This window comes from Coccomyxa subellipsoidea (genome assembly GCF_000258705.1).
Source record: "Coccomyxa subellipsoidea C-169, whole genome shotgun sequence".
Lineage (NCBI taxonomy): Eukaryota > Viridiplantae > Chlorophyta > Trebouxiophyceae > Coccomyxaceae > Coccomyxa > Coccomyxa subellipsoidea.
The window spans coordinates 459,531-484,043 of record NW_005178024.1 but is presented as its reverse complement, the minus strand read 5'-3'; the positions used below and the strand labels follow the sequence as shown (position 1 = coordinate 484,043).

Sequence of the window (24,513 nt, the reverse complement as noted above, 5' to 3'; positions counted from 1 at the left end):
TCATCAAATAGGGCATGCCACTGTTCACCACCTGGACTAATATTTCTGCCACGCTCTTGCAACTCCCTTCTGAAGACAAATGCCGCTACATCAGGCACCCTGCATTACATGCTAATGATTTTTCTGCCTCACACAAATGCTGCATCTGGCTATGTATGTAAGGTATGCAAGTAGATATGCTCAGAAAGTGGAGCAGACATGATGCATGCCGCATGGCTCAGCAGAGCACAGCTGCTTGTCTTGCAGCAATAAGGCCAGTTGGGACGCCAAACACAAAACAAAGTAATAGGAGACGTGCACCAGCTGGGTGTAAGCTGATGTCATGACTGCAGTCAGCACATGCCACCCTCGCAGGCCAGGGATGGCCATCGAACCCCCTGCTCCAGACAATGGCGCAGGGATGAATGGGCCCCTGATGGGGAAGAGATCACCGACATGCGGGAAAACAAAAGGCCCCAATATGCCAAGAAGTACGGCACTCAAGAAGATATGCAGACGGGTACCTGAAGGCCTTGGCAGCAGACTTGGGGTCCACAGGGGTGACCGGCTCGGTGCGGACTGCGCGTGCGGCGCCCATCGCAGCCGCCTGAAGCGCGCTCGAACCCAGCTCACCCACGCCTGCTTTGGCATCCACCACCTGCCAGACACACCCAGCCGATCAACCCCCAGCACTCCTCACAAGCATTTTGCATGCGCAATGCCTTGCTTGGAGCGTCACCAGGCTTGCGTGAAGTCATCTTCAGCGTTCATGCTAAAGTGGCTATACATATTACGCCGTGCACGTGCCTGTCCAATTCCCTCACGGCCCTTGTTGATGCCAATCTTTCCGTTTGGTTGACCCCACCAATGGCCAGATGCTGGTCCAATACATACGCAAGACAGCATGTCACCAAGGGCGACTTAAAGAGCTTGACCTGAGGCGCGGTGATGTTTGGCCCTCCAGGCAGCGCGGCCACAGCAGCTTGTGCAGAAGACAGTGTCGCCACGACCTCTGGCAGAAGCTGTGGCGGGTAGCGGACGCCTATCAAGCAGCACAGACTATGTCAATATCCTTAATCTGATTCCAGCAGCTTTGGGGGAATTTACCGCGCACTTCTATCGCACAAGCAAGGCGGACAAGTTGCGCATGGCTTTCGGCATAAGAAACCTTGAAAATGGCTGCAATATATGTGCTAGCTTGGCCATAGCACAGAATGAGTCCAGGGCAACACTGGTGGTCATGCATGGCAAAGGCAGGGGCAGCAATTATCCCTTGGAGGCTATATTCAGGACAACAAACATTGCCGCAAATGCATGCCAAATGCTGCGGGCAGTGCATCACTCGAGAGTACTGTACTCAGAGCAGTATACGTTCCCATGCATGTTTAAAAACAAGGTGCAGCGTAGCTTTCCAAGGACGTCACACACGTGGTGACGACTTGGTAGCAGCCCCACGATACATCTTACTCACGGCAAGCAGGAACAGTACTGCATGTGTGCGCAAAAGTGAGCAAGCAACGCACCGATGAGGGAGGTGGCGTCGCCGAAATCGACGCGGACGACGCGCATGGTGCGGTCAGACTTGGACAGAATTCCCTCGTAGCGCGCCAGGACACTCTCCAGGGCGCCCCACACTCGCACAATGGACCCGCTCAGCATGCACACCTTGGTCAGCCGCCGGCCCACCTGCAAGTATGACTGCACATGATCAGTCTCACAGCAAACACAACACGTCAGTCATCGCAAGTAGGGAACAGCCCAAGATCAGCCTTTCTGTGTTCCGCTTGGCTTGGATAAGCTCAACAGCACCCTCCATCTTTTTTTTCGTCTCCTGCCGTGGGGAAGGACGAGCATCTCTCTTGGACTGATGGAAGCAGCTCCTGTATCTGACTTTGCAATGCGATGAAGCAGCAGGGGCGTCCTCCTCAACTCCCACTGGGCTTCACAGGTACCATAAGGGGCTATGTAAAAAGGCAAGTAGATGCGCGGAACAGATATCAGGAATGGACACGAGGGGATCTGGGTGAGTGGGTGTTGTTGACCTGGCAGTCGGCGCCCTGCTGGCAGTAGGGCCCGTGCATGCATGCGGACAGGGACGCCTCATAGACGTCCCCCCAGCCCTCCTCAGCCTCCTCCTGACTAATCCGCGCATACTTCATGAACAGCTCGTCCGCCTGTCACAATACCAGCACCCACCCATCATACATTTCCTCCACTCTAGAAAATGGCTCTGCAAGACAGTGACGAAGGTGCCGCCACACTCTGCCGGCACAAAAACACCAACTGTCGCCACGCTGCACAACCAGTTTGCTTTATCTTACAAGTGAATTACATGCAGGAGGACTTTTTGACAGCAACTCTGCAGATGCTCACGCATTTCAAACCACATGTAGAAAACACAAGGGGCGTGCCTCCATGTCGAAGAAGGATTCTCCCGTGTTGGGGCGCAGGATGGAGAAGTAGTTGGCAGCGGCCGGCTTCTGCAGCGCCAGCAGCGTCATGTTGCGCCCAAACATCGGGTGACGGCTGCGCATGAACCCCGACCTGCGCACACAGTTGCAAAATTGTTTTCTCGCCCACCTCTTCTGTTTGACGATGCAGAATATGCCAGGATGACACTTTCGGGGGCCCTCCTCTGCATGGAAATGTAATTTACCTGGCTTTCGTACATTTACGCTCTTCTAGACTCGCATGGTGCCGCAAGCTTTTCTACCACAATTACCAGCTCTAGATAGAGAATGTGCAAGGCAGCAGCACCACCCTGCCCGTCCTATAAGCAGCTCTATATACATCCCTTGGCACCAGTTGTTCAGGGCTCTGTGTTTCAGATGAAGACAGTGCGAGGAAAGTACCTGTCGCCATCCTTGCGCTCGTGCTCCAGCCGGCGGCAGGCGGCCTCGAAGGAGAGGCCCCGGTCGATCGTTAGGTCGTGGCGCAACGTGCGCAGGCCTCTGTAAGGGTCCACCCACAGCGTCTGCAAATTCCAGACAACACATCCTTAAAACATGCCTCTTTAGGAGCCAATTAGACTGAAAAGTGGACACCAGGAATCCTAGGTGCCACAACAGGCTGGCCGAACAACACGGCCATGCAGATGAACTCCCTAGGATCTGTGGTTAGTCCGCCCAACACTGAGGTTGTGCTCGCCAAAGGTGGGGCACCAGGATATGGCCTGCCAAATTCGAATATGACCACCATGATGAGGCTGGGAAGCTCGAAAAAACAACCAAATCAAATATTCATGAACGATCATGATGTACCTGATAAAGGAACGTCCACGTACGGCACCAATTATGATGTCAAAAATGGCGTCTTCTGGTATGTGAGGCCCCAAACATGATGTTGCACGCTGCAACATGATGAGCATCTTCCTCACCTCCGGCTCCACCTTGGAGACATGGGAGCCGCCCAGGTCAGAGACCCCCTCAAAGTAGCGCCCCTCGGCCTTGGCAGCGCGGATCTCGGCGGCCAGCGTGCACGTGAAGTAGGTGAACAGCAGATTCTGGCGCGCCACCGGCAGGCTCAACAGCCTGTTCAGAAACCGCCTGTACATCCAGATTGTTATTAGTATCATTACACTCCAGCAGCCTGTTCAGGAACCGCCTGCATATTCAGATTGTTATTAGTATTGTTTCGCCCCAACAGCCGGTCGAGAAACCGCCTGCGTACCCAAACTATTGTCTGACCCCATCAGAATCATTAAATCAGCAGTGCTCATGTCATTTTGCATTGTATTATACGCAAATCCTGTCAGAGGCAAGTTGTGTTGCTAAATAGCTCAAAGAGTTTGCTGCATGGCTCCTTGCTTTGGACCTCAAAAATGCATCAGTGTCTCTGTGCTGATGTGCTTTGCACGTGCTCAGTCAGAGCCAGTATCTTTATCTCATTCCTTATATGATCTATTTTCCCTCCTGAGTTGCTTTGCAGAGTTCCAGTCTCCCGTTGCTGACACAGAAAATCCTGCCTCATTGCCATCCAGAACTACTCACTCTGGCACACAAAAATCCGTTTTTAAACCAAACAGGAAGTGTGGCGCCTAATGCTTAAATAAAGTGAAAGTCACACCTGACATCTCCAAGGTCTTTGATGATTGTGGCGCCCTGGGTCACGGCGGTGCCGCCCTCTTCAGCAACATTGTCATTCCTCTGCATATTGACGCCCACGCCCATGCACTCCACGCAGACGCGCAGCCGCTTGTGCAGCGTTTGCACTGCACCAGGAAACATGTTATTCCAACAGCAATACGATCTAATTTTAGCCCAACAGTACGATTTCCCTCTTCTAACTGCTGCTCTGCCCCACTTAACCACTCATATGCATGGTCCTGCATCAAAACCAGGCATACCATCCTCCAATCAAGCGCCAAAGACCAGACTAAGAAACATTCAAAAACAGGCCTCTGCCTCATCGCGCTACTTGACTAAACGAAGAGACATCTATGCAATTCATCAAATATTAAATAGGGTTCCTAAATGTGACATCCAGACGTCCCACGTCCCCAAGCACAGAAGTGTACAATGCATGCACTGCAACGCACCATGTTCCAACGAATTGGTTCACGTAGCCTTGCATTGCAGCAACTGTACACCAGTAGAAAGGGATGTGAGGCAGATCAAGACATTCTATTTGGACTCTTAAATAATATTCTACATATTTGTGTAAGCATGCACCTGCAGCGACGAGTGCAGCCGCGCTGATGCGCTGCCCAGGCTCGGGCATGGATGCCAGAACCTCCTTGACCTCGGACTCGGCCGCGCCTTCCAGCACCTCCGGCAGATTCACTCCGTTGGGCAGCAGCGGCGACTCCACCACGATGCAGTCGTACATCTTCCTGCGCGCATATGAGCCTCCACCTTTATTTCTGAGGCTATCTGAGAGGCTGTGTGGCTAAGTGGCCATGATGTTTATCTGATTGTGTCAATGATCTGCAGAGTGCTGCAGATTCTGGATAGAATACCAGTGGTCTCAGACCCATTGCATTTGGGTAATCTAATTGAATGCGGCCATAGCATCTCGAGCTGAGCCCGCCCTTCCCCAAAGGCCCGTTCAGCGACCAGCCAAAGCTGAGGCCTCCTCGAACCAAGGAAGAAGATCAGTAGGAAAGATAAAGCATATTCAGCCCTGGCGCACCTGAGCGACTTGCGGCCGAGGGGGCTGTCGAAGTTGCTCTCGGAGAGGTCCACGCCGGAAGCCGCGCGGCGGTCGCCCCGGGTGAGCGCCCCGAGCGACTGCAGCCGCCGCGCCACCGCCGCCGCAAAGCGCTGCTCCCCGCCCAGGTTAGTCATCACCAGCTTGTAGATGGGCGCGCACACCTGCAACCACACAAATTGCTCAGCTCGTGCAATGAGGTTTTTTTGTTGTTTGCACTGTAACAACACCTTTGAAACAGACCCTTTGTACTGAGTATTCTGCCGCTGGTAAGAATATACCTTTCACGTCTACACATTGCTCTATCTCGAGAGAGAGAGAGAGAAAAACCCGTATTGTTTACTCAGGCATATGATGTGCATCAGCAGCCAATTGGTCCACCCATCACAGCTCAAAATGAGCCTATAATGGTCCTACAAAAAGTCATTCTCGTCGGTTCAGTAGCTCTGCTGATGCAAAGATGACTGTGTCCCAGGCTGAAAAATGTGGAGAGGGTAATGACAAGCACCTGATCGCAGCGCTGGCTGCGGATGAGCTGTTCCCATCCTCACATGCGCAGTTGTGCTGATGCGCATGTGAACCTAGCAAGCAAGCTGAAGCAAGTGGGGAGGGTGCACAGATGGACGTGAGACAACCTGAAGTGTGCAACGAAGGTGACTGCACCTGGTTGGAGCGGTGGCTGCGGCCCAGCTGCTGGATGGCCTTGTCAGCGGACCAGGGGAGCTCGCAGGTGAAGTGCACGCGCCGCCGCTGGTTCGCCGCCTCCGCGCTCGCGTGCAGAGATATCCCCGTGCTGGCCGCGTCTGACACTATCGCCACCACCTTGTCCCCCTTCATGAACGCCGCTGCAGCCGATGACATGCCAACTCTGTCTGATGCTCTATTATTTTGAAATTGTTATTTGAACCCACACACCTTGCACACAAGGCACACGGTGTCAATGATTGCTTCTTATGGCAATACAGCCCCCTGTTTCGCTGCTCCCCTCCAAGAACATCCCTAAACAAGATGTGAGTGCAAGGCTTAATTTGAAGGCCCTATGGAAGGATATGTGGCAGTCGGCAGCATCCACCTGCCAGTCCTCTTGCCTCTGGCAGGGACAGCTTACAAATATACCAAAGAGACCAAGCCAGGCTTGTCTTAGCATCCCTGTCTGCCATGTCATATTGCAGATAGCAGGTTCATCTGGATCACAAGGCCCAGACGGATCAAGAAGACAGGAGCTGAGAGTCAAAAACGCACCGGCCTCCTTCACGTTGAGGCTGTCCATCTCGGAGGAGTCCGGCTTGGCGCGCAGCTGGAAGGTGCCGTGGCCGCGCGAGTCCCGCTCGACGCGGCCGCGCCGCCCGGTCATCTCGGCGACCTTTTTAGGCCCTCCAAGGGAGTCGATGAGCTGGTCCAGGAAGTTGGGCGGCAGCTTCAGGGCAGCTATCCGCTCCAGCAGCGCCACCTTCAGCTCGGCTGCCTCCTGCACCACCGGCTGCCGCTCCGGCTGCCCCGCCTGCGGCTGTATGCTGCCCTTGCCTGCATCGACGAATCTTACAATCATGCCTCCAAATACTTAGATGCGCAACAAAGAGGTAACAATATCATGCGGTCTGGGATTGGAATTATTTCCAAAGTCGCCCAACTGCTGGAAAATTTTGAAAATTTGAAAAAAGAAATCTCAGGGCCAGATACAGACGAGAAACTATTGGAAGGACTGGCCTTGGTCACTAGGATTGCATCCCTGCTAATGACATGCAGATGAGTGGTTTTACAAGATCACTGAAGCTTAGTAATTCCTGAAGAGTGGAAGGACAGATGCGCACCCCCCTTGGCGGTCTCTCGCAGGACAGGGAAGTGCGTCTCCACGAAGCGATGCAGCATTTCGCGCGTGGTGGATACCCACCCGCACGCCTGCACCCGCCAACATTCTTCTAATTAATTTTCCTATATTGGAGGATTGGGGTTAGGGATTTGGGCTAATTTTAGGCAAGGGTCCCTGCCGCAACTATTGCAAGGCAACCACTTCGAGGATTGCTTCAGAACAAAGGACAATCAAAGATCCGACAGGCATGCCTCCGGAAACAATCCCTCTGGACCCTTCGATCCAGATAAATTGAAACCCATGGTACACATAGGGTGTTGAGTTGAAATTGTATCTGTAAATGTCAAGGGGTATGGAAAGTGATGTCAGGGCACACCTGCCCAGGCTCCAGGCCCATCGCGTCAGCCGCCGCCTCGCCCGTAGTCTGCAGTCCAATCACCACTGCGCACCCTTCTGCCAGCGCCTTCTTGGCCTCCGGCACTACTGTCGGCACCTGCAGGCACATGCCGATTGTGTGTAACAGATGCTATGTGGTGTACCCCAAAAAGGAATGTCTCTGAAATTTTCAGAGACATTCCTTTTTTACCACTGGCAGGCTGCCTTCACTGGTATAACACTGCTTTATGCGAGTGCTATACAGAATTTTGGTATTCAAGAATGCGGCGCTTTGTGGGTTAAGTGGAACTATAGTTAATAGGTGACTGCAAGGCTCACGTACAAAGACAAAGAGAGCGCATGCCTTTATGGAGATGCAGAGCAGCTTGAAGAAGCGCTGCTGGGTGGCCCAGAAGGGCTTCCACACCTCCCTGTTCTGCACGCCGGTCAGCTCCAGCGCCTGAGAAAGATCCCAGCGCAAATCCTGCACCCGCCATAATCTCATTGACTTTGTACCGCCCGCTGTAACTACGTGTCAACCAAGCGCACCCCAGTAAACATGGCACAAGCAGAAGGAGGTAATAATTCTGACCTGCCAGAGCTTCACTGCCTCGTCATACTCCTGCTCCTGAGCCTCTGTAAGCGCGCACTGCAGCTCCATGAATTCAGCATTCCTACAAGAACAACATAGCAGCATCTTTCCCAGTGTGCGAAATTTCTTCACCATTGTTGAAGGATGAAACTCAGCTGCGGTCCGTCTCAGGATGCAAGGCAGGAGACAAGACACATGGTTATATGTAAAAAACCATGAAGGTGCATATTGGGGGAGGACAGCTCACATGAAGCTGAGCCCGCGGGCGACGTAGTAACCCTCGCTCTTGATCTCCATGGCCAGCATCTCTAGGAAGGACACCCCCCGCCGCTTCATGCTCTCCAGGAACGCCTGAAAATCCGCGAATGGCGATCCGGGACCCCACAAGCCCTGTGCATGTACACCCCCGACCCTTCATGCATGATCAAGTTGTGCATTACATGCCGTAGTATACCAGTGGCGCCAGTAGTCGCAATTGATACTCGAGAGGGCACCCAGTTGTGCTGCTGTCATAGGGAATCCCAGATATTTCCAACATCACCCACTCTTCATTTCTCTCCGATCCTTATATCACCAGGTGACTGAAACCTTCAAGCACCAACCTCCAACCTTCCACACTGAACATGTCGAATGCTGTGCAGCATTGAAGTGGCAATGTGAGGAGCTCTCCCTCACATTGCCGGCTGGAAAATTTGAAAGCAGCAGAGAAGCTCCTAGGCGAGGAGCCAGTTTAGAGCAGGGAGCCCACCAGGCGGGTCATGAAGGCCATGTTGCCAACCTCGCTGACGCCTGTAGCAGAGCAGTAGACTACCCGGGCTTTGGGCAGCTGGTTCTGTATGGCCTGCACCTCTGTTGCCACCTGTACCCAGCAAATCAGAGAGAAATTTAGCATCACTTCAAAGGCTAAAGCAGCTGCATTTAGCGAGCAGATTTGCGCATTGGCCGCAGGTAATTGAAATAGAACCTCACCTTGGTGCTCTGGGCTTCCTTTCCCGGCGTGAAGTTCTTGGCTTTGTGGCACTGCGCAGCATCAAAATACATTGCTGACTCCGTGAATGCTGGCTTGTATGATTTCAATGAATCAAGCGTGCACACAGGCACCAAAGAGAACTGGAGGGCTCTTACCTCATCAAAGATCAGGCACCCATCCCAGTCAGGCCCGCCCACCCAATCAATCACCTGCTGGAGCCTGCTCTTGCCATTTTTCCCCTTTGCTGGCTGCTGAATCAGCGTTGTATAGGTCCTGCATTGCACAATCCCCCAGTGAACCACACACCACGAACATGGTTTCATGCGCCAACAAAAATACCACCAGATGTTCTTGCAACCCCGAGAAGGATGATGACACATGTTTACGTACTACAACTGATGCAGCGTAGGTAGCAAAGATAGGAAGGAATAGCACACATAAAGAGGACGCCCTCCTGCATTTCCTTGGACAGGCCAAAGACTTTGGTCTCCCGGTCCAGCTCCTGGCAGTTGTTGATGATGTTGATGTGGCTGCCGAGCGCCCTCAGGTCTCTTGTGGCATCGTGGTGTAAATCCTGCAGCGGAGAACAGCGCTTCAAGGATATTCATTTTACGAGCATGACCAGCCACATACGAAGAATGCATGATTTGCATAAAAATCAGATCCCAAGATGCTATGGACATTGACATGACATCTACTGAAACCAAGGCTGCAGGAAAGCACACATGGACAAGGAGGTGGGGCTCACTGTGGAGGTTGAGAGCCACACAGCTCGCCGCCGGCCCCTGACATAGTTGTCCAGAATAATCCCAGCAATCTGTCTCCCCTTTCCCACGCCCGCCCCATCCCCAATGAAGAACCCAGCTCCTGCAGCCATTCAAAACCCATGATTCTGCATGACTTTTCTAAGTCTTCAAATCTTCCTTGTCTACATGCAGTAACGATGCATGAGCAGCACACTTTGCAAGCAAGAAGCATATGGTGAGCCAAAAGACATACGTTGGCCGCTGGGGAGCAGCTCTTGGTGTTTGGTGCAAGCATACAGCACGCCCTCCAATTGCAGCTGGCTGAGCTTTCCCTCATTCACAATGTCCTCTCTGAGGCTGTCAAACAGCGGGTAGGATGTGCTTGGCAGCGGTATGGAGCTGCAAGAAGAATAGCTTTATCTGACTTAATCAATGTGGCAGAGGGGCATGTGTTTACATCTGATGTAATGTATGTGAGAAACAGATGTGGACAGAGGGGGCAGAGGTCTTGCCTGAGGGATGCAGCCTCTGCAACCTCTCCAGGGTGAGGGATGCCCCTGTCAATTGTTCTGCATCCAAGGGGAAGCCATCAGTCCAAAGCAGATTTCAAGAAATTTGTCACAGGCCAGGAGGGATCCGGCACTTGCCTGCACACGTATGTGGAGAACACTTCCTTTGACAGTGCCTCAGAGACACTTTCGTCGCCACCGACTCCACTTTCATCCTCGTTTTCTGGCTTTGGCTTGTAAACCGCCTTGAGAGCCTCAAGGGCGCTTGCCATTGTCCCCTGCTGTATGCAGATAACCCTTATGACATCAAAGATCTTATTCGGAAGATACCTATGATCATTTCGCAGCAATTTAGGCAGCATGTATGGCAAGATCGGAAGCCCAATTACAGTGTTTAGCAACTGAAAAACACTGGCATGTTTACCTGCTCAAGACGTTGGCCTGTCGAATTTCGATATCATATCGTCACGACTTGACTGATCAAGGAAACACCAGCGTTATTTTATCTGTATAATTACCACCGCATTGAGGCAATTGCAGTCACACACCGAGTGGCAATTCTTCCATCAGTACACCTTTCAAAAGCAGTCTGAGAGCCCCCTGCCATCTGTACATTTCATGCATAAGTGCTGCGCGCTGATCTTGGATACCATAAGGATATCATCGGATGCTAGAAAGTTGTTGAATTCGTCTCCAAATCCTTGAAGGTCGCGCACGTGTTCCTTGACGACGTGGAAAGCATGCATTTCACGAAGCGCACAGTGAAGTTTTCCTCATTATCCCTGATTGCGAGGTCTGCATGTATGAATTAGAAGATAAATGCGACGACATATACTGAGTTGCATCGGAAGAATACAGTTTGCTCTTCAGCAATCGACAGCAATCCCAGCTCAGAGATCTGGAGTCCACCGTGTCCACCGGCAGATCGGGAGATCAGTTTCTGAACCAATTGATCCCATTAGAATGCGTCTCATTGGTGAGGTTCCCTTGTCGTAGTAGGCAAATACAATCGCATCGTGTTCTGCTTTCCTGTCGATGGATATGCTTGATCTGGGGCGAGCTGATCGCAGATATCGGGGCAAATCTGCTGGATCCCATGTACTCCGGCCAGTACAATGGCAAAGAATATCATGCATCAGACTTGCAAGCAGTCTTCAGGCGCAGCTACGCTGCTGGGGTTGAGAAAATCATTATTACAGCAGGAAGCCTGTCTGAAGCCAGAGCAGCATTGGAGTTGGCCAGGACAGACGGTAAGACTTCCGTTTTCCTGCGTTGTGTAATGCAAGCAGCAGTAGTGGTCTGTCAAGGGAAGGGTCATGATAGGTGTTCTTATGCCAGCGCTGTCTATGGACAGATGAGTGACAAGAATTCTCTGTGAAGCGCAGAGCGGTTGTTCTGCACTGTCGGGGTGCATCCAACGCGCTGTACAGAATTTGAAAGCTACAGCCAAGGCCCTGAAGCCTATCTTGAGGCCCTGCAACATCTTGCAATCGAGGGGTCTGCAGAGGGAAAGGTTGTGGCCATCGGGGAGTGTGGCCTAGACTATGATAGGTAAGAGATGACAACCCTTGCATCTGCTGTTACCATTCGAAATTCAGCACTCTTTCTATCGCGACAGGGGCACTGCAGTTATCTGCATGCACACATGCATAAATGAAGGGATGGTTGGTCCTTTCTGAGAAGTTTCTCCTACTGAGGAGCAAAATAACTGGATGGGATGGGTGCAGGCTGCAGTTCTGCGACAAGGCCACTCAGCTAAAATATTTCAGGGCCCAGTTTCAGCTCGCAGGCCTCACAAAGCTCCCAATGTTCCTGCACCTGCGCGCAGCCGCAGAGGACTTTTTGGAGGTCCTTCAGGAGCAGCACAGCAGCATGCCTGCTGGGGTCGTCCATTCCTTTGATGGCAGCGCTGCTGAGCTGCAAAGCCTCTTGAGTTTCCCCAGCGTCTACATAGGTAGACAGCTGCTTTGCTCTTACCCTGCTAAACGCAGATGTTTCTCAGATCTTCAGCATATATTTGCAAAGCTTTCCCAGTGCAGAGACACATGTGCAGTGTGTCCAAGGATATCCGTAAGCTACTGCAGAGGGGTGTCTTGATGTGGGATGTACTGTGATTGCTTGTGGGATATGCTGCAGGTGTGAATGGGTGTTCATTGAAGACAGAGGAGAACTTGGCAGTGGCGGCATCAATACCAGATGACAGGCTGATGTTGGAGACTGACTGCCCCTGGTGCGAGATCCGGCCATCACACGCCAGCAGGGCGCATGTCAAGACAGCGCTGCCGGCAAAAGACAAAAAGAAGCACGATGATGAATGCCTTGTCAAGGGCAGGAATGAGCCGTGCAATCTGGTCCAAGTGCTGGAAGCTGTCTCAGGTGGGGAGCATCCCTCGCTCATTGTTCAACCCATGTGCTGCAATGCCCCTTGTTGCTTTTTTACCCGCCAGAAAGAGCGGGATTGCCAGGCATTTTTAGTCAGTCTCTGTATTGCTCCTAAATTTGCTTTCACCAAATTTGAATTTCCGCTCGCTGGTGGTCTCTCACCCATTTGCTTTGTGTGGGGCAGGATTAAGAGGGGTGGATGCGGCTAAGCTTTCTGAGATTGTTTGGCGCACGACGTGCTCAGTGTTCTTTCCATCAAATACTCATTGACATGACTGCAGTGTGCTGTGGCTAATGCTTGAATGCCATTCAGTGAGCTCCGCGAGGAGTTGCATGCAGGCTTGATCAATGAGCCATTGTATGACGAGGAATGCTCGTGGCATTTGTATATATTCACACAGAATGGGATTATCGAGAGTATACATGTGCTCTGATTCTTCCAGAGCACTTGCTGATACCAGCATGACGTCATCACGTGACCTACCTGATTCTGAGTCGACTGACGCCAGTCTTGCTGTGAAGGCCACAGACGCCTTGCTCTGCTGGTCCATTGCGATCACGCAGGACGTTGTACTTACGCTGATGATCAATCGGCGCCACATCAAACCTAGGGGACATCAACATGTTACAGTCCATTCTGATGAGGAGCATGGAGAGAAAATGGTACCTTCCATGAGCTTCCCTATTCATCGCGATCCGGAGAACTTCTAATAGGACCGTAACCCACATAAGCTCTTTGCCATTGGCTGCCATTCTTGTCGTAATTGAATGGAGTTAAGTTCGTGAGAATATCACATCTCGATTACAGTTCTACCAGTGATCAACAATATTGTCAACATTAATGTCAATGCACTGAGTGTTGACAGCTGCACAAGCGAGTTAATGGTGTGTTTGTTGTGAGAGGAAACACTGGATTTCTTGTACGCATTGGATGCGAGGCGGCTAGATCGCGTATCTTGAAGCCATGACTCCTGAAAGACAGATCAGTACCAAGCATGTTGAGCTCCCAGGGACAGTTTGGGAAAGAATTGCGAGTGTCATGCCGCTGAAAGATTGGGCCAGGGCATCAGGAACTTGCAGGAACACAGCAAGGGTACAGTTAGAAACTGTCAACATTGTCACCCGCGACATCACACGCGCAGGCAAGCCCTTGAAAAATTTCAGAGCTTTTCACAGGCTTTGTGATCTTGCTGGGCATACACCACAGGTTGTCGATGCTTCTTGTGATTATTCTGTTCTTCCGGTCAGCCCCTGCTTCCTTATATGACAGTGTTACTGTTTTCACAGCCAAAACTGTCTGTGTGCAGGTGTGAGTTGGGCCAGCAAGAACTTAAGGAATGCTCAAGTTTTGCGCCTTCGAGCAGATGCTGCTCATGAGCTCGCGGATAATATCCTGCCAGACTGTCGTCATCTGGCAAAATTGCAGCAGCTTGAGATCTTTGTGAGGGATGCCGGACCAGCTTCGTCTGGCCTCTTGATGTGGCTCACCTGGCTGCTTGCTCGTGCAAGCCAGCTGAGCACACTGTCGCTTTACATGAGCAAGTTGCCATGGTTACCGCCTGTGACGCATCTGAAGCATCTTGTTCTGACATTTTCAATGGATTCAGAAAGAATCATCACTGCTTTGTCCAATGCCCGCGGTTTGGAGACCCTTTCTATCAAATACTTACAGAAAGGGGCAGAAGATGGGAGTGAAGAGCTTCCTATGGGAGAAGTTCCAGCCATTCATCTTGGGCGTCTTGTGCATTTGCACAGTTTAGCGCTGACATGCATCATGCCTGCAGCCTTAGAACTACCTCAGGGATGCAGTCTGTCCCTGTCAGGTCTGCAGCACCGACGTATGGCCAGTGAAAGTTGGGACCATGTGTTTGGCAGTTTGAAGGCTATCAGGCTTGACTGTACAGGCACCCGGTTGGCTTCTCCTATTTTTTTTGCTGATTGCCCCAACTTGACAAAAGTTTGCATTGTGGCTGACAAGATAGGCGCAGGAGGGTCCCCCCTGCCTTTGACTGGTCTCAACCATGTGAAAGTTCTCGTCATGGAGGGCTCAGAGATGTACATCTGCATGCCTTCCACTTTTGCGTGGGAATCTGCATACTTTTTCGGTTCATCCACTGTGTTCCTTGCATTTGACGACATTGATCTGTTTGCAAAGAACATTGCTCAGGCGTATTTTGTTGTGGGATATGACAGCGTGAAGGGAACTTGGTTGCCACGGCTATGTGCTGCCTTGGGGGATGAAGATATAGAGTGGGAGGTGTGTGGAGGTGAGGATGGTGTTCTACCTCAAATTCATTGTCCACGACAAGAGTATGACATCGATATTGCAAAGTGCTGGTGTGGAGCATGTCTAGATTGCTTGGCTGCGGCTGGGCTTGCTAATGCTGAATACATTTTATAAGGCCTCTAAATTCATGTTGTAATACAAAGCAAACAATTGAACATGTGGCTAAATACCTGGGTACTGCATGTGCCATCCACAGTGCTGCCCAGGGCACTGTGCGCACGCCTAGCAGAATCATCCTCTCACAGGCCTGCCCGGCAGGGCCTTCCTAGGTGTCGCTTCGGTGAATCAGCAATCCGCATGCTTAGCTCTGGAAATTATAAGAGCAGCGCAAATTGTGACTTTCACACCAATCTGCACTGCCCACGCAAGGCTGTTATGGCAGAGCGGGCACATTGTTTTAATATTTTTAGAGGTCGGCAAACCCAAAGCCAGAGGCCATAGGGCATATCCGCAGGGCGTCTGCAGCCACATCTGCGGGGCCTTCATTAGTCTGCAGCCTATCGCTCACTCATCGTATACATGCATGCACTGCCTGCCCCGGATGAGTACCCGTGCATATCCGGGGCCTCTGGCCTGGCCTGGCACAGCCACGAGCTAGCGGACAAAATTCACGGGAAACACAGCCGCTTATCCATTGCGCCTACTGAGCCGCCTGCATCAGTCACAATGCCAAATGAACCCTCAAGCAACTAGCGTATTTGCACAGGCGTTCATTTCTTTGATCAGAAAGCAGAGGACACAATGGACATGCTCAGTCATCATATCAGCTATGACATCGTGATCATGGAGTGAGCATCATTTATACATAAGAGGCTTACGTAAGAGGCTGCTTGAATGTCACTGAAAGCCGGCTGTTGAAAGCTTGCAAATGTCCGGTGCGTGGGGTCAAATCATAGCAATAATCTGTCCACTCAGTGGACTCCACTGCATGGCAACAGCGTTGCATGTACACGTCCTTCAGGCCAGGCCACAGGAGGCAATGGAAGGCGAGCCATCTGGGCAGGTCGGGCAGAGGGCAGGAACGGAACGACAGGAAGCACCTGCACTCCAACGCTTGCCAGAAGTTCTGGCCCTTTGTTCATTTCCTGTTGTACATTTCCTGAATACTGGAAAGCTTAGAATTTGTTTCCCTGATATACTGAAGCTTGCCTGGGACGCAAGCACTTTCCCTGGGCGTTGCAGGATCCAGGTTGCATTAGATTGACTTTGCCGAAAAGCTGAATATGAAGAAGGGTTGGGCAGACAAGTGGGCTGCTCAAAATAGGAAGAAAAGTCAAAGGGGGACATCCACTACTGCATCGACAGCATCTGGGCCACCGAGGATAGTGCTGCCGCTCAAAGATGCCTTGGACCCTGCAAATTCTCGTGGCCAAGATCTCAAGGGTAGACAATGTCGCTATCATGCATTAATTGCCAAAGTGCCTACATACACCTGGACGGACGTTCAGGATGCGATCTTTGCGGAATGACTGAAGCAGTGTCCTGCAGGTATAATCACGTTGGAATTTCGCAAGTATGTGTATTGTACGGGTCATCGCTCTGTGAGCACCCACATCGTGGCCTGTGATGGAGTGACAGAAGACCAACCCATGGGAGAGGACATCTTATACCAGGTACCGAGGTCTCGACATCTGCTTTGCACCTGTATGGTACTGTCATTGCAAAAGCTGATCTTGTCAGGGCACCAGTGTGGAGTCACAATGTGCAGTAGTCCAGGCTGGCTGTTAGCATTTCTCCAGGTATATGCATACAGTATCCCATGGTGAACTGATTCTGCAGTGCTTTTGAGCGCAGGCGGAAAATGATGGCGAGCCAATGTTTGGGATGCTGAGCCAGAACTTCCCTGAGGCAGCCAATGGACCGGTTGTTGGAACTGAGGAGATTGTGTTCAACCCAGCCAAGGCCTTCCCCGCGTCCCTTGAGCTGCTGATTGAGAAGGGCCTTCTGAGGGACACAGGTAACGCCTATCAGGTCACTGCATTGACAAACTACTGCCCTCAGTAATGTCAATTCAGGAATCCGTTGCGCAGGGCAGTAAAATGCAGCTTAAATGGCGCGGAACCAGTGCCTCTACACCAGCCGTTATTGACATGTTTGACCTGCAGTCTCATGCATCTAGAATGCCCGTCAGATAGTCTGATGGATTGCATTCAAATGACAGCTGTACTGGCTGCAAATGCAAGTGAGCATGATGGCTCGGGGTTGCGTGCAGGCAGGCGGGTGGACCAGGGCTTCTACAGGGGGCTCCCAGTTGTGACGGTGCAGTTTTGAGGCAGCTGCTCTGTGGCTGGGAGCTCCTAAAAAGAGGGATTTGAAATCTGCCAAATGCTGTCAGAGTCGAATTGTGGCTGTGATGGACCACATATTTAGGAAAAAGAGTTTGAGGACTCAACTTCAGTCAAGAATTTTGTCAGTTTGTCGAGGATTGTGGCCTTCGTCTTGCCACGAGCTTGAATTACTCACTTGGGATGCTTGTTTTAGGCGCGCTTGTGATTGTTTCTCTGAGGAAAATACTTAGTGATGCTGTGTGTGTTTGTGTATGTAAGGCGGCAGTGCACCAGCTGGGCACTCCTTAGGGTGCAGCACCTCATGGCCTTCTTAGGATTTTTTTTTGAAAACTTGGCCAATGGGATTTATATTGTACCATTGATTCTGGACCTTTGCCCTGTATGGGTCCTTTTTGGTTATAACTATGCATTCGCTGCAGCTGTCATGTGCTTTTGTATTTTATGAAGTTGCAATGCCAATTACCTGTTTGCAGAGACTCGGGAGTGTCGTTTATGTATCAAGGTCTTGGCCGTGGATTGGCCATGCCTTTGACGGAGATTTGGTTGTACATGCGGCCTGTAATGGCCAGGAACGGCATGCAACAACATGGTGTCCACACGGGAGTCTGACAATAAGTTACAGGGAGAGCATGATTGAGGATTTGTGATCCTACCAATACCTGCTAGCGTGTTGCAGCATGTTTGAGCTGCTGACCGCATACTATGTATTTGCTAAGGTTAAGATCGAGATCGGGCGTCCCGGCCCCTATCCGGCATGTTTATAAGTATTTGCCACACGGCATTTCTTGGGCTTTACACGGTGTAATCTAACATATTCCGGATAAGAATGGACGACATGCATGACCCTCAAGCATTGTCTTGCATGCAAGCCTGATCAAGCCTGCTTTGGTGACGTGCTCTTCAAGCATGCAAATTCTGCGCGATCCCCAATCTGCGTTCCTAATTGCATCTGCAAAACCAAATCGTGATAGATCTTGAAACTTTGCATTGGGATGAGGTGGTGCCAGCAGCTGTGAAGGTCTTTTTGAAACAACCACCATCCAATTACACCGAACGCATTTATCCCAACCCACACTTACTCCACACCCACGTCCCTGCGTCCTCGGATGCACTGGTAGATAAGGAGTATAGGACCCTGGATTGGGAACTGAGGGCAGGAAAGCTGGTCTAATGGCCGCTGCACCCGATCTTGCAGCCTTCCAGGAGGATTCATTTGAACCCAAGAACTGGATAAATGCTGCTTGCGACAATAAACCATCAGAGGAGTCCCTGGAGAGGTTTGCGCGCACCGCCTTTTTACCAGCAATCGTCCGAGTCAAAACCGATGCAGCAATACATCAAGATTATTGATTGCCTTTTGCTCTTGTATCTTGTGCAATTTTGGGCCATCCGCAGTATGAATGAGCACTTCATATAGTATAAAAGCTGAGAAAAGAAGCTCTTCAGAACACCAAGGCCCTCCTAAATATTTACTGCAAGCCTGCCTGCACATCCCAGGTTTCTGACAGACCTGGAACTGCGCCTGCACTTGGCCGCTGAGGACATTGATGCCGCTCTGGAGATTGACAGCACTCGCGCATTGCAGCGCATTCCTGCAGCAGTCCAGGAGGTCTCCCATGTGAGGGTGGGTTGCCACCCATTGCTCTTGTGCTTCTTGACTCTTCCATGTTTAATATTTCTTGCTGGTGAATAATCCCTCCTGCTGCTGCACCTTTCACCCGCAGTAGTCAGAGACCTTGCATGCCGACCGTGCATGCCGAACCATGGAAATCTAGGAAAGCAGTAACTTGACCAGATTTGCCGACACAATGGGACAATTATGGAGCAAGTCAGCAAGTTGATGACTTCGGGCCTAGAATACTTGTACAGAGAGATTTCTGAGGCAGTGAGAAGGCGGGACCGTGACTTGCATGCTTACACGCGCGCGTATTCATGGGCAGGGAGATGTGACGGGCCTGAAGGCGGATGTGAGCCGGGGCCTGGGCACTGTCAGTGCAGCGGCCAGCGCGGCGACCGGCAATGTGGCGCTGATCGTAGAGCTGGAACGTGTGAAGAACCGCATGGAAGCCGCATGTTCCACCCTCAAGGTGCGCTCATTGATGCGCATTAGCGCCGATGCGCATTAGCGCCCACGCGCAGGACTGCACATTTGAGCTGATAGCCAGGCAGTGGAGCACCGTGAAGCAGAGAACTTTATTGGGACTAGTAGATCAATGGCCTGAGTGCCCAATGATCTTGCCGAGAAAAGCTCTGAAGGCCGATTGTTTTGCTTGAAAAGATGCATTGAAGCACCCGTTTTCCAAATTCTTTGTCCCTGATGCCAGGTCTGTAAACCCCAGCTGGCCGCTCCACGGCAGACATGACCGTGTGCCATTGAGCTCCTGTTCAGCATCGACTCCGAGGATTTGGTACTCCATACGTGCAATGATAACCCTGCTTTTGGCATGAGCATAGCAAGCATTTCATATCATCGGGGCAGAATTGTTGAACCGTCTTGTGTGGTGCATGCAACAGGAGGCGACAGAGCTGAGCGCGCATTTTACGCAAGTGGAGGCGGTGTTTGCCGAGGGCGATCTGCAGCGCATAGCAGCCACACTGGCCAGCATCCGTCAGGGACTGGCGCTTGTGGGGGACGTCCCCGAGTTCAAAGGCGGCGCCGCTCGGCTTCAGGTGTGCGCTGCGCTCATATTTACATCACAGTAATGACCATATGAGTGGGCTATGAGCTCGCAGATATTGCACCTATGTGCCAGTGCCAGCTGGGAGAAGCAGCTCTGGATGTAAGAGATTTACTTCAGACCTTGCGGCATGGGGGCTTCACAACGGTGCCCCCACGCCGCCATATATGGTGGGATTCTCGTATATCTCTTACCAATTTGATAGAACGTCCTGGACGGTGCTTACTGCGATTCAATTTGGCAATGTGTGTATTTCCAGGTGCGGTGTTGTCCCTCGATATGCTGGTGCAGGGGCTGTCAATTTGATGTCACTCACTTTTCAGTACTGCATTGCACCGGAGGCTTGTAATATTTAGTACACCTATGCCTGCTGCAGAGGTTCACTTCTGAGATCTCTGTCTCTCTCTTTCTGCAGGCATTGGAGGAGCGGTTCCACCAGAACATAGAGCCGGCAGTGAGCAGCGCGCTGGCCGCCCGCCAGGCCGATCGGGTGGCCAACCTGGCAGCTCTCATGAGCAGCCTGGGCCGCGAGTCAGAGCTGGAGGGCCTCTACGTGGCTGCGCGCATGCCCATGCTGCAGGTGACGCGCGCAAATTTGCAGACTCTGCGCATACTGTATAAAAGCTAATTGGCTGGAAGACCTCCTATAGGAGGACCTGTTGCCCTCCAGGACTTGCAGATGCAGTAAATTTGAGGATGGTAGAGTACTCATCTTGCTTGGGAGCTGTTGGATGAAGAGACTCGTTGAAATCGCAGGATGCAGAAGGATGGATTCTTCTGTTTTGGGATCAGGTAGTGATCAACGTTGGTCGTTGTGCAGGGGCTGTGGGATGGGTTCGAGGGCAGGGGCTTCGCCTCCTGGCTGCCAAGCTTCTATGAGGGGGTGGCGAGCGCTGTGGGCACAGAATCGAAGTGGTGCTCCATGGCCCTACCGGACCTGCACCCGCGTCTGCTGCTCTCCCTACTGTCTGCTCTCTTCTCCAGGATCAACAAACCTTTTCGAACACGCCTGGCGTCGGCCCTTGTGCAAGGTAATCACGCTCATAGACAAGATAGACAAAGAAAGGAAGACTGTGCAGACTCAGTAACAAAGTCAGTAACGTGCATACAAAGGAACCAGAGTCGGCCGATGGTGGGTTCGATCGGCCCTGTTACGTTGTAGAGATGATCAATTCTCAATTGCCAATGCGTTCACTATTCTATGAGCCAATCTATCTACCTTTAAAAGCACGCATTTGTCTCCTCAAAGGCACCGCAGGGCATGAAACTGGCGCAGCGAGAAGATTCATGTCAGAATGTAGGGACATAGCCCTCGGAAAATGAGAGAGGGTCGTGGATATCATGAGTGCTTTCGTAGCTCAGTGGTAGAGCGTGCGTTTCGTAAGCGCAAGGTCCCGTGTTCAATCCACGGCGGAAGCACTGATTTTTTCCGCCCTTTTTCTCTTTTTCTTTTTGCATGGGAAATTGTGAAGCAATCTAGGGAGCTTAGTAGACAAAAACCTCTGTTTTGAAACCTGCAGGCGGCGACAAGGGCGGGGATGTTGTCATGCTTCTAGCAAGCATGCTTGAAGCAGCGCACTCATTTGTCGAGGGACTGGCGCAGACTATGGGGCAGGAGGGGGCAACCGGCATCGGCTCCCTCCCTACCACGGTCTATGCGCCATTCCATGCCCAGCTAGACAGGTACTTTGCCCTTCCTTTGTTTTTCTTAACTCCTCTTTGGGATGAATGTTGGGAGCTCTTCACATCGACAGCGTGATCAAGTATCTGCCGCCTGCTGCACCCCTTCTCTGCGCGCACATCATAAAGATTGGGATTAGCTGCTGCGCTTTCATCACGCAATGCATCAACAGGTATGGCGAGCTGGAGGCAGTCAGCCTGGGGCAGGACCTAGCGGCCCCACAAATTCCGAGCGCGACCGACGACGCCGAAGCGGCCGTGGCCGCAATCGGCGCGGCGGCTGCGGCGGCCGAGGCGGCGGTGGCGGCGGCTGTGGAGCGGTGCCGCGCGGCCACCGGCCTGGCCGGCATTCCCGAGCTGCAGCTCGTCGCCGACGAGGAGCTCGCGCAGTTTGTCAGCCGCCTCCAGGTAACCATCTTGAGTAATTTGAGCACTATGTGCCGCTACCGGATGACTTTCTCAGAAGCCAGGAAGACAGAGTCTGTGAATAGAACAGGTCATGATGGGCCTGAAAACAATTGCTCTGTTTGCAAAGCTCAAGGCATCTGAATTTCTGGCGAGATGGCACTGTTTGCGTGATGACTGGCCTTGAGGCAAGACCTGAAAAAGAGCCTCTCAGCAATGGCTAACCCCTGTATGTTGCCGGCCATGTTGCCCCGCGATGCTTCTTCATGCCTTGTGAAGTGAGCGGGTTCTCAACGACACCCGCCTGACGCTTTCATCCTTTTTGTTCAGGCGGTCCTACTGGAGTTGCGCAAGCACCACCTGCCGGCCGGCGGCGCAGCGGTGACATCATCAGATGACAGCACAGCAGTTCTGCAGCTGCTGGGCGCAGCCGCCAACCTGGTGTCCAAGCTGGCGGCCTGTGAGGGCCAGCTACGGGCGGCACTCTCTGACCTCAGCAGGCTGATTAGCTCGGTGGATGCCGGCAAGCAGGCGCTGGACCCTGTCACGCTGCGCCTGCTGGATTCAGAGGTAACGAATCCATTCTCCCTCAACGGGGCGAGATGGTTTATCTTTCTCTCCTGTTGCTTGCCAGCCATGAATTTTTCCCTATGCATGCAGCATATGGCCTTGAAACCGTATCTGAAGTGTCCCGTACGTTTCTGGGAAGTGCGCAATTTCTCTGCGCCGTTTCCATGATTCATGATGGCAACAAAGGCCAGCAGCGTTGGCTGCAAATTTGCCATTCCATTTGCGAAGCTGTGGTGATTGCATGTGAGAATAGAAAGAGTGCAAAGCTGAGCGTCTGGTCTGGTGCGTGCAGGGGCGGATGCTGCAGCAGCTGCAGTCCCATCTAGCGGCTGCGGTGCTGGAGGACTACATGGCGCTGCCGTCCGCGGCCGCCCGCTGCGCCGCATTTCAGGAGACCGCTCAGGCGCTTGTGTATGACGTGCTCATGCTCAAGGCGCGCTCATTCTCCTGTCTCTAGCTGATGCACTTCTCTACTACCTTTGCTCTTTGCCCAAGTAGACCTACAGGCAGGCCCGGTGAAAAGCATGCAGTAGGCTCACTATTTTTATTTGGAAGTACTGATCAACGCTGTAAAGGATCATTAGAAAAGTTGTGCCAGCATTGTTCCTGATTTTTGGAATCAGAGATACATTTTAATGGCCTGTCAAGAGCCATTGCTGCCTGATGTGCGGTAGAATGATGCCAAATAAAACAACAGTGAAAGAACAAATGAATGCGCAGGTGCTGGGGTCTCTGGAGGGCCTGGGTGCGCAGCCGGTGTGGGGGGCACGGGGGGGCGAGGGTGGCGGAGCGGGGGGCGGAGCGGGGGGACCGCTGCCGGCGTTCAGCGCGTACCCGCAGCAGGCGGTGACGGCGGCTGGCGAGTACCTGATGATGCTGCCGCAGACTCTGGAAGGGCTCCTCGGCGGCGACAGCGAAGCCGAGGAGGAAGCAGTCGACGCAGAGTGGCTCGACAGGGTGCGCTGGCAGCTCACCCCACAGGAAACATGCAAAGACTGCAAATTGACGCAGCAAGTGAAGTTTGAGTTTGATGTTAGCCATTTTCAGTGTGAGCGAGGCTGCGCAGACTTGTGTCCAGGACTGAACTGGGCGCTTGTGCAAGTATGGAATTTGCAAGCTGTGCAGAGAGCCCCCCCCTTTTCTTCACATGCAGCGGGTTGCAGTAGCAGCAGTCAGCGGGTTGCTGCACTTCAACAGTTCAATGAAGTTGCAAAAGGAAATGGTTGCTTTTCATGCCAGGATGTCCCTTGCGCACATCCAAGTGCTTGACATCACATTACTGGATGCGCAGGTGGCGGCAGGTGCCGCAGAGCTGTACGTGAGGGAGCTGGCGAAGATCGCAGCACTGAGCGAGTCGGGTGCCGCCCAGCTGGCGGCTGACCTGGACTACTTCTGCAACGTGCTGGCTGCGCTCGGTGTTGCTGTGCCCCTGCAGCTCGTCACCTGGCAGGTAAAGCTCTCTCCTTTCATCGGTAAAATGATGGAAAGGATTTATATTGTTTTTTCCTCATGCTGGGTGTGTTGGTGGATATCATTTTATCCTGAGTGTTTTGGTGGCTCCGATGGCAACACTGCTGCATCCAGAGTCAATGCTACATGCTCTGCATTATTTCATGCTAGGGTCCTACCCAATTACTGTATGCCCATTTGCAGAGAGGAACTGATGTCTAGTGGCACATTGTTCAGTGTGCAGAGGCTGCCTTTCTGGTGTCAAAAGAATGTCAGAATGGCATGCCGTGACATGTTGATATATTGGCAGGTGGCTGTTGGGTGGGAGGCAGCAGACTTCACAGCTTCTGCAGCAGCGGCGCTGGATGATCTGATGGTGGACAGAGCCACACTGGAGCTCGTGGCAGCTGCAAGGGGCCTGCAAATGCCTTAGAGACCAGACTTGGTACTCCTGGGACCTGCGAAGCCTGTATCCTTGCATGGGCATTGCTTTAATTGGTGCCACAGGCCAAGTCTGATGGTCAGCATCATGTGATGCACATCGACGTAACAATTAAATATTTATTAGGAGCTCCACCAAACTCTGCAGTGGGTTTATGTCTCAAGCAAGCTTGTCTCTGTATCAAAATCAACTGCACCTTGTGC

At 52.1% G+C, this 24,513-nt stretch overlaps 4 protein-coding genes and 1 non-coding gene across 5 annotated transcripts; 4 read left to right on the top strand and 1 right to left on the bottom strand.

Annotated features, from left to right (window-relative positions):
* Positions 1-1,446: 1,446 nt before the first annotated feature.
* On the bottom strand, positions 1,447-10,191 carry COCSUDRAFT_19644 (hypothetical protein; the record flags this gene model as incomplete). Its single annotated transcript, XM_005643818.1, has 22 exons — positions 1,447-1,665; positions 2,022-2,153; positions 2,367-2,523; positions 2,832-2,953; positions 3,356-3,524; positions 4,045-4,151; positions 4,660-4,810; positions 5,110-5,291; positions 5,791-5,972; positions 6,370-6,665; positions 6,896-7,026; positions 7,314-7,430; positions 7,662-7,796; positions 7,905-7,986; positions 8,152-8,294; positions 8,653-8,763; positions 8,874-8,924; positions 9,030-9,147; positions 9,312-9,448; positions 9,623-9,741; positions 9,874-10,019; positions 10,103-10,191. Coding segments are annotated over 22 exons (3,096 nt in total), but the record flags the coding sequence as incomplete, so codon positions are not given.
* A 1,034-nt stretch (positions 10,192-11,225) lies between these two features.
* Positions 11,226-12,781, top strand: COCSUDRAFT_38215 (Mg-dependent DNase; the record flags this gene model as incomplete). Its single annotated transcript, XM_005643817.1, has 5 exons — positions 11,226-11,379; positions 11,515-11,680; positions 11,857-12,083; positions 12,266-12,505; positions 12,696-12,781. 5 exons carry the CDS (start codon positions 11,226-11,228, stop codon positions 12,779-12,781), a joined length of 873 nt encoding a protein of 290 aa, XP_005643874.1.
* Positions 12,782-16,387: 3,606 nt separating this feature from the next.
* On the top strand, positions 16,388-17,069 carry COCSUDRAFT_58623 (hypothetical protein; the record flags this gene model as incomplete). The annotated part of the gene is made up of 3 exons (XM_005643816.1): positions 16,388-16,411; positions 16,593-16,755; positions 17,011-17,069. 3 exons carry the CDS (start codon positions 16,388-16,390, stop codon positions 17,067-17,069), a joined length of 246 nt encoding a protein of 81 aa, XP_005643873.1.
* A 968-nt stretch (positions 17,070-18,037) lies between these two features.
* Positions 18,038-24,301, top strand: COCSUDRAFT_67854 (hypothetical protein; the record flags this gene model as incomplete). The annotated part of the gene is made up of 13 exons (XM_005643815.1): positions 18,038-18,363; positions 18,584-18,710; positions 19,027-19,173; positions 19,601-19,756; positions 20,180-20,344; positions 20,585-20,795; positions 21,285-21,447; positions 21,618-21,852; positions 22,180-22,419; positions 22,712-22,837; positions 23,140-23,376; positions 23,711-23,869; positions 24,179-24,301. The coding sequence occupies exons 1-13, from the start codon at positions 18,257-18,259 to the stop codon at positions 24,299-24,301; spliced, it is 2,196 nt and encodes a 731-aa protein (XP_005643872.1). The 5' UTR covers positions 18,038-18,256.
* COCSUDRAFT_t63 lies at positions 21,112-21,183 on the top strand. The gene has a single exon. It is a non-coding gene; the product is annotated as a tRNA-Thr (tRNA).
* Positions 24,302-24,513: the final 212 nt, after the last annotated feature.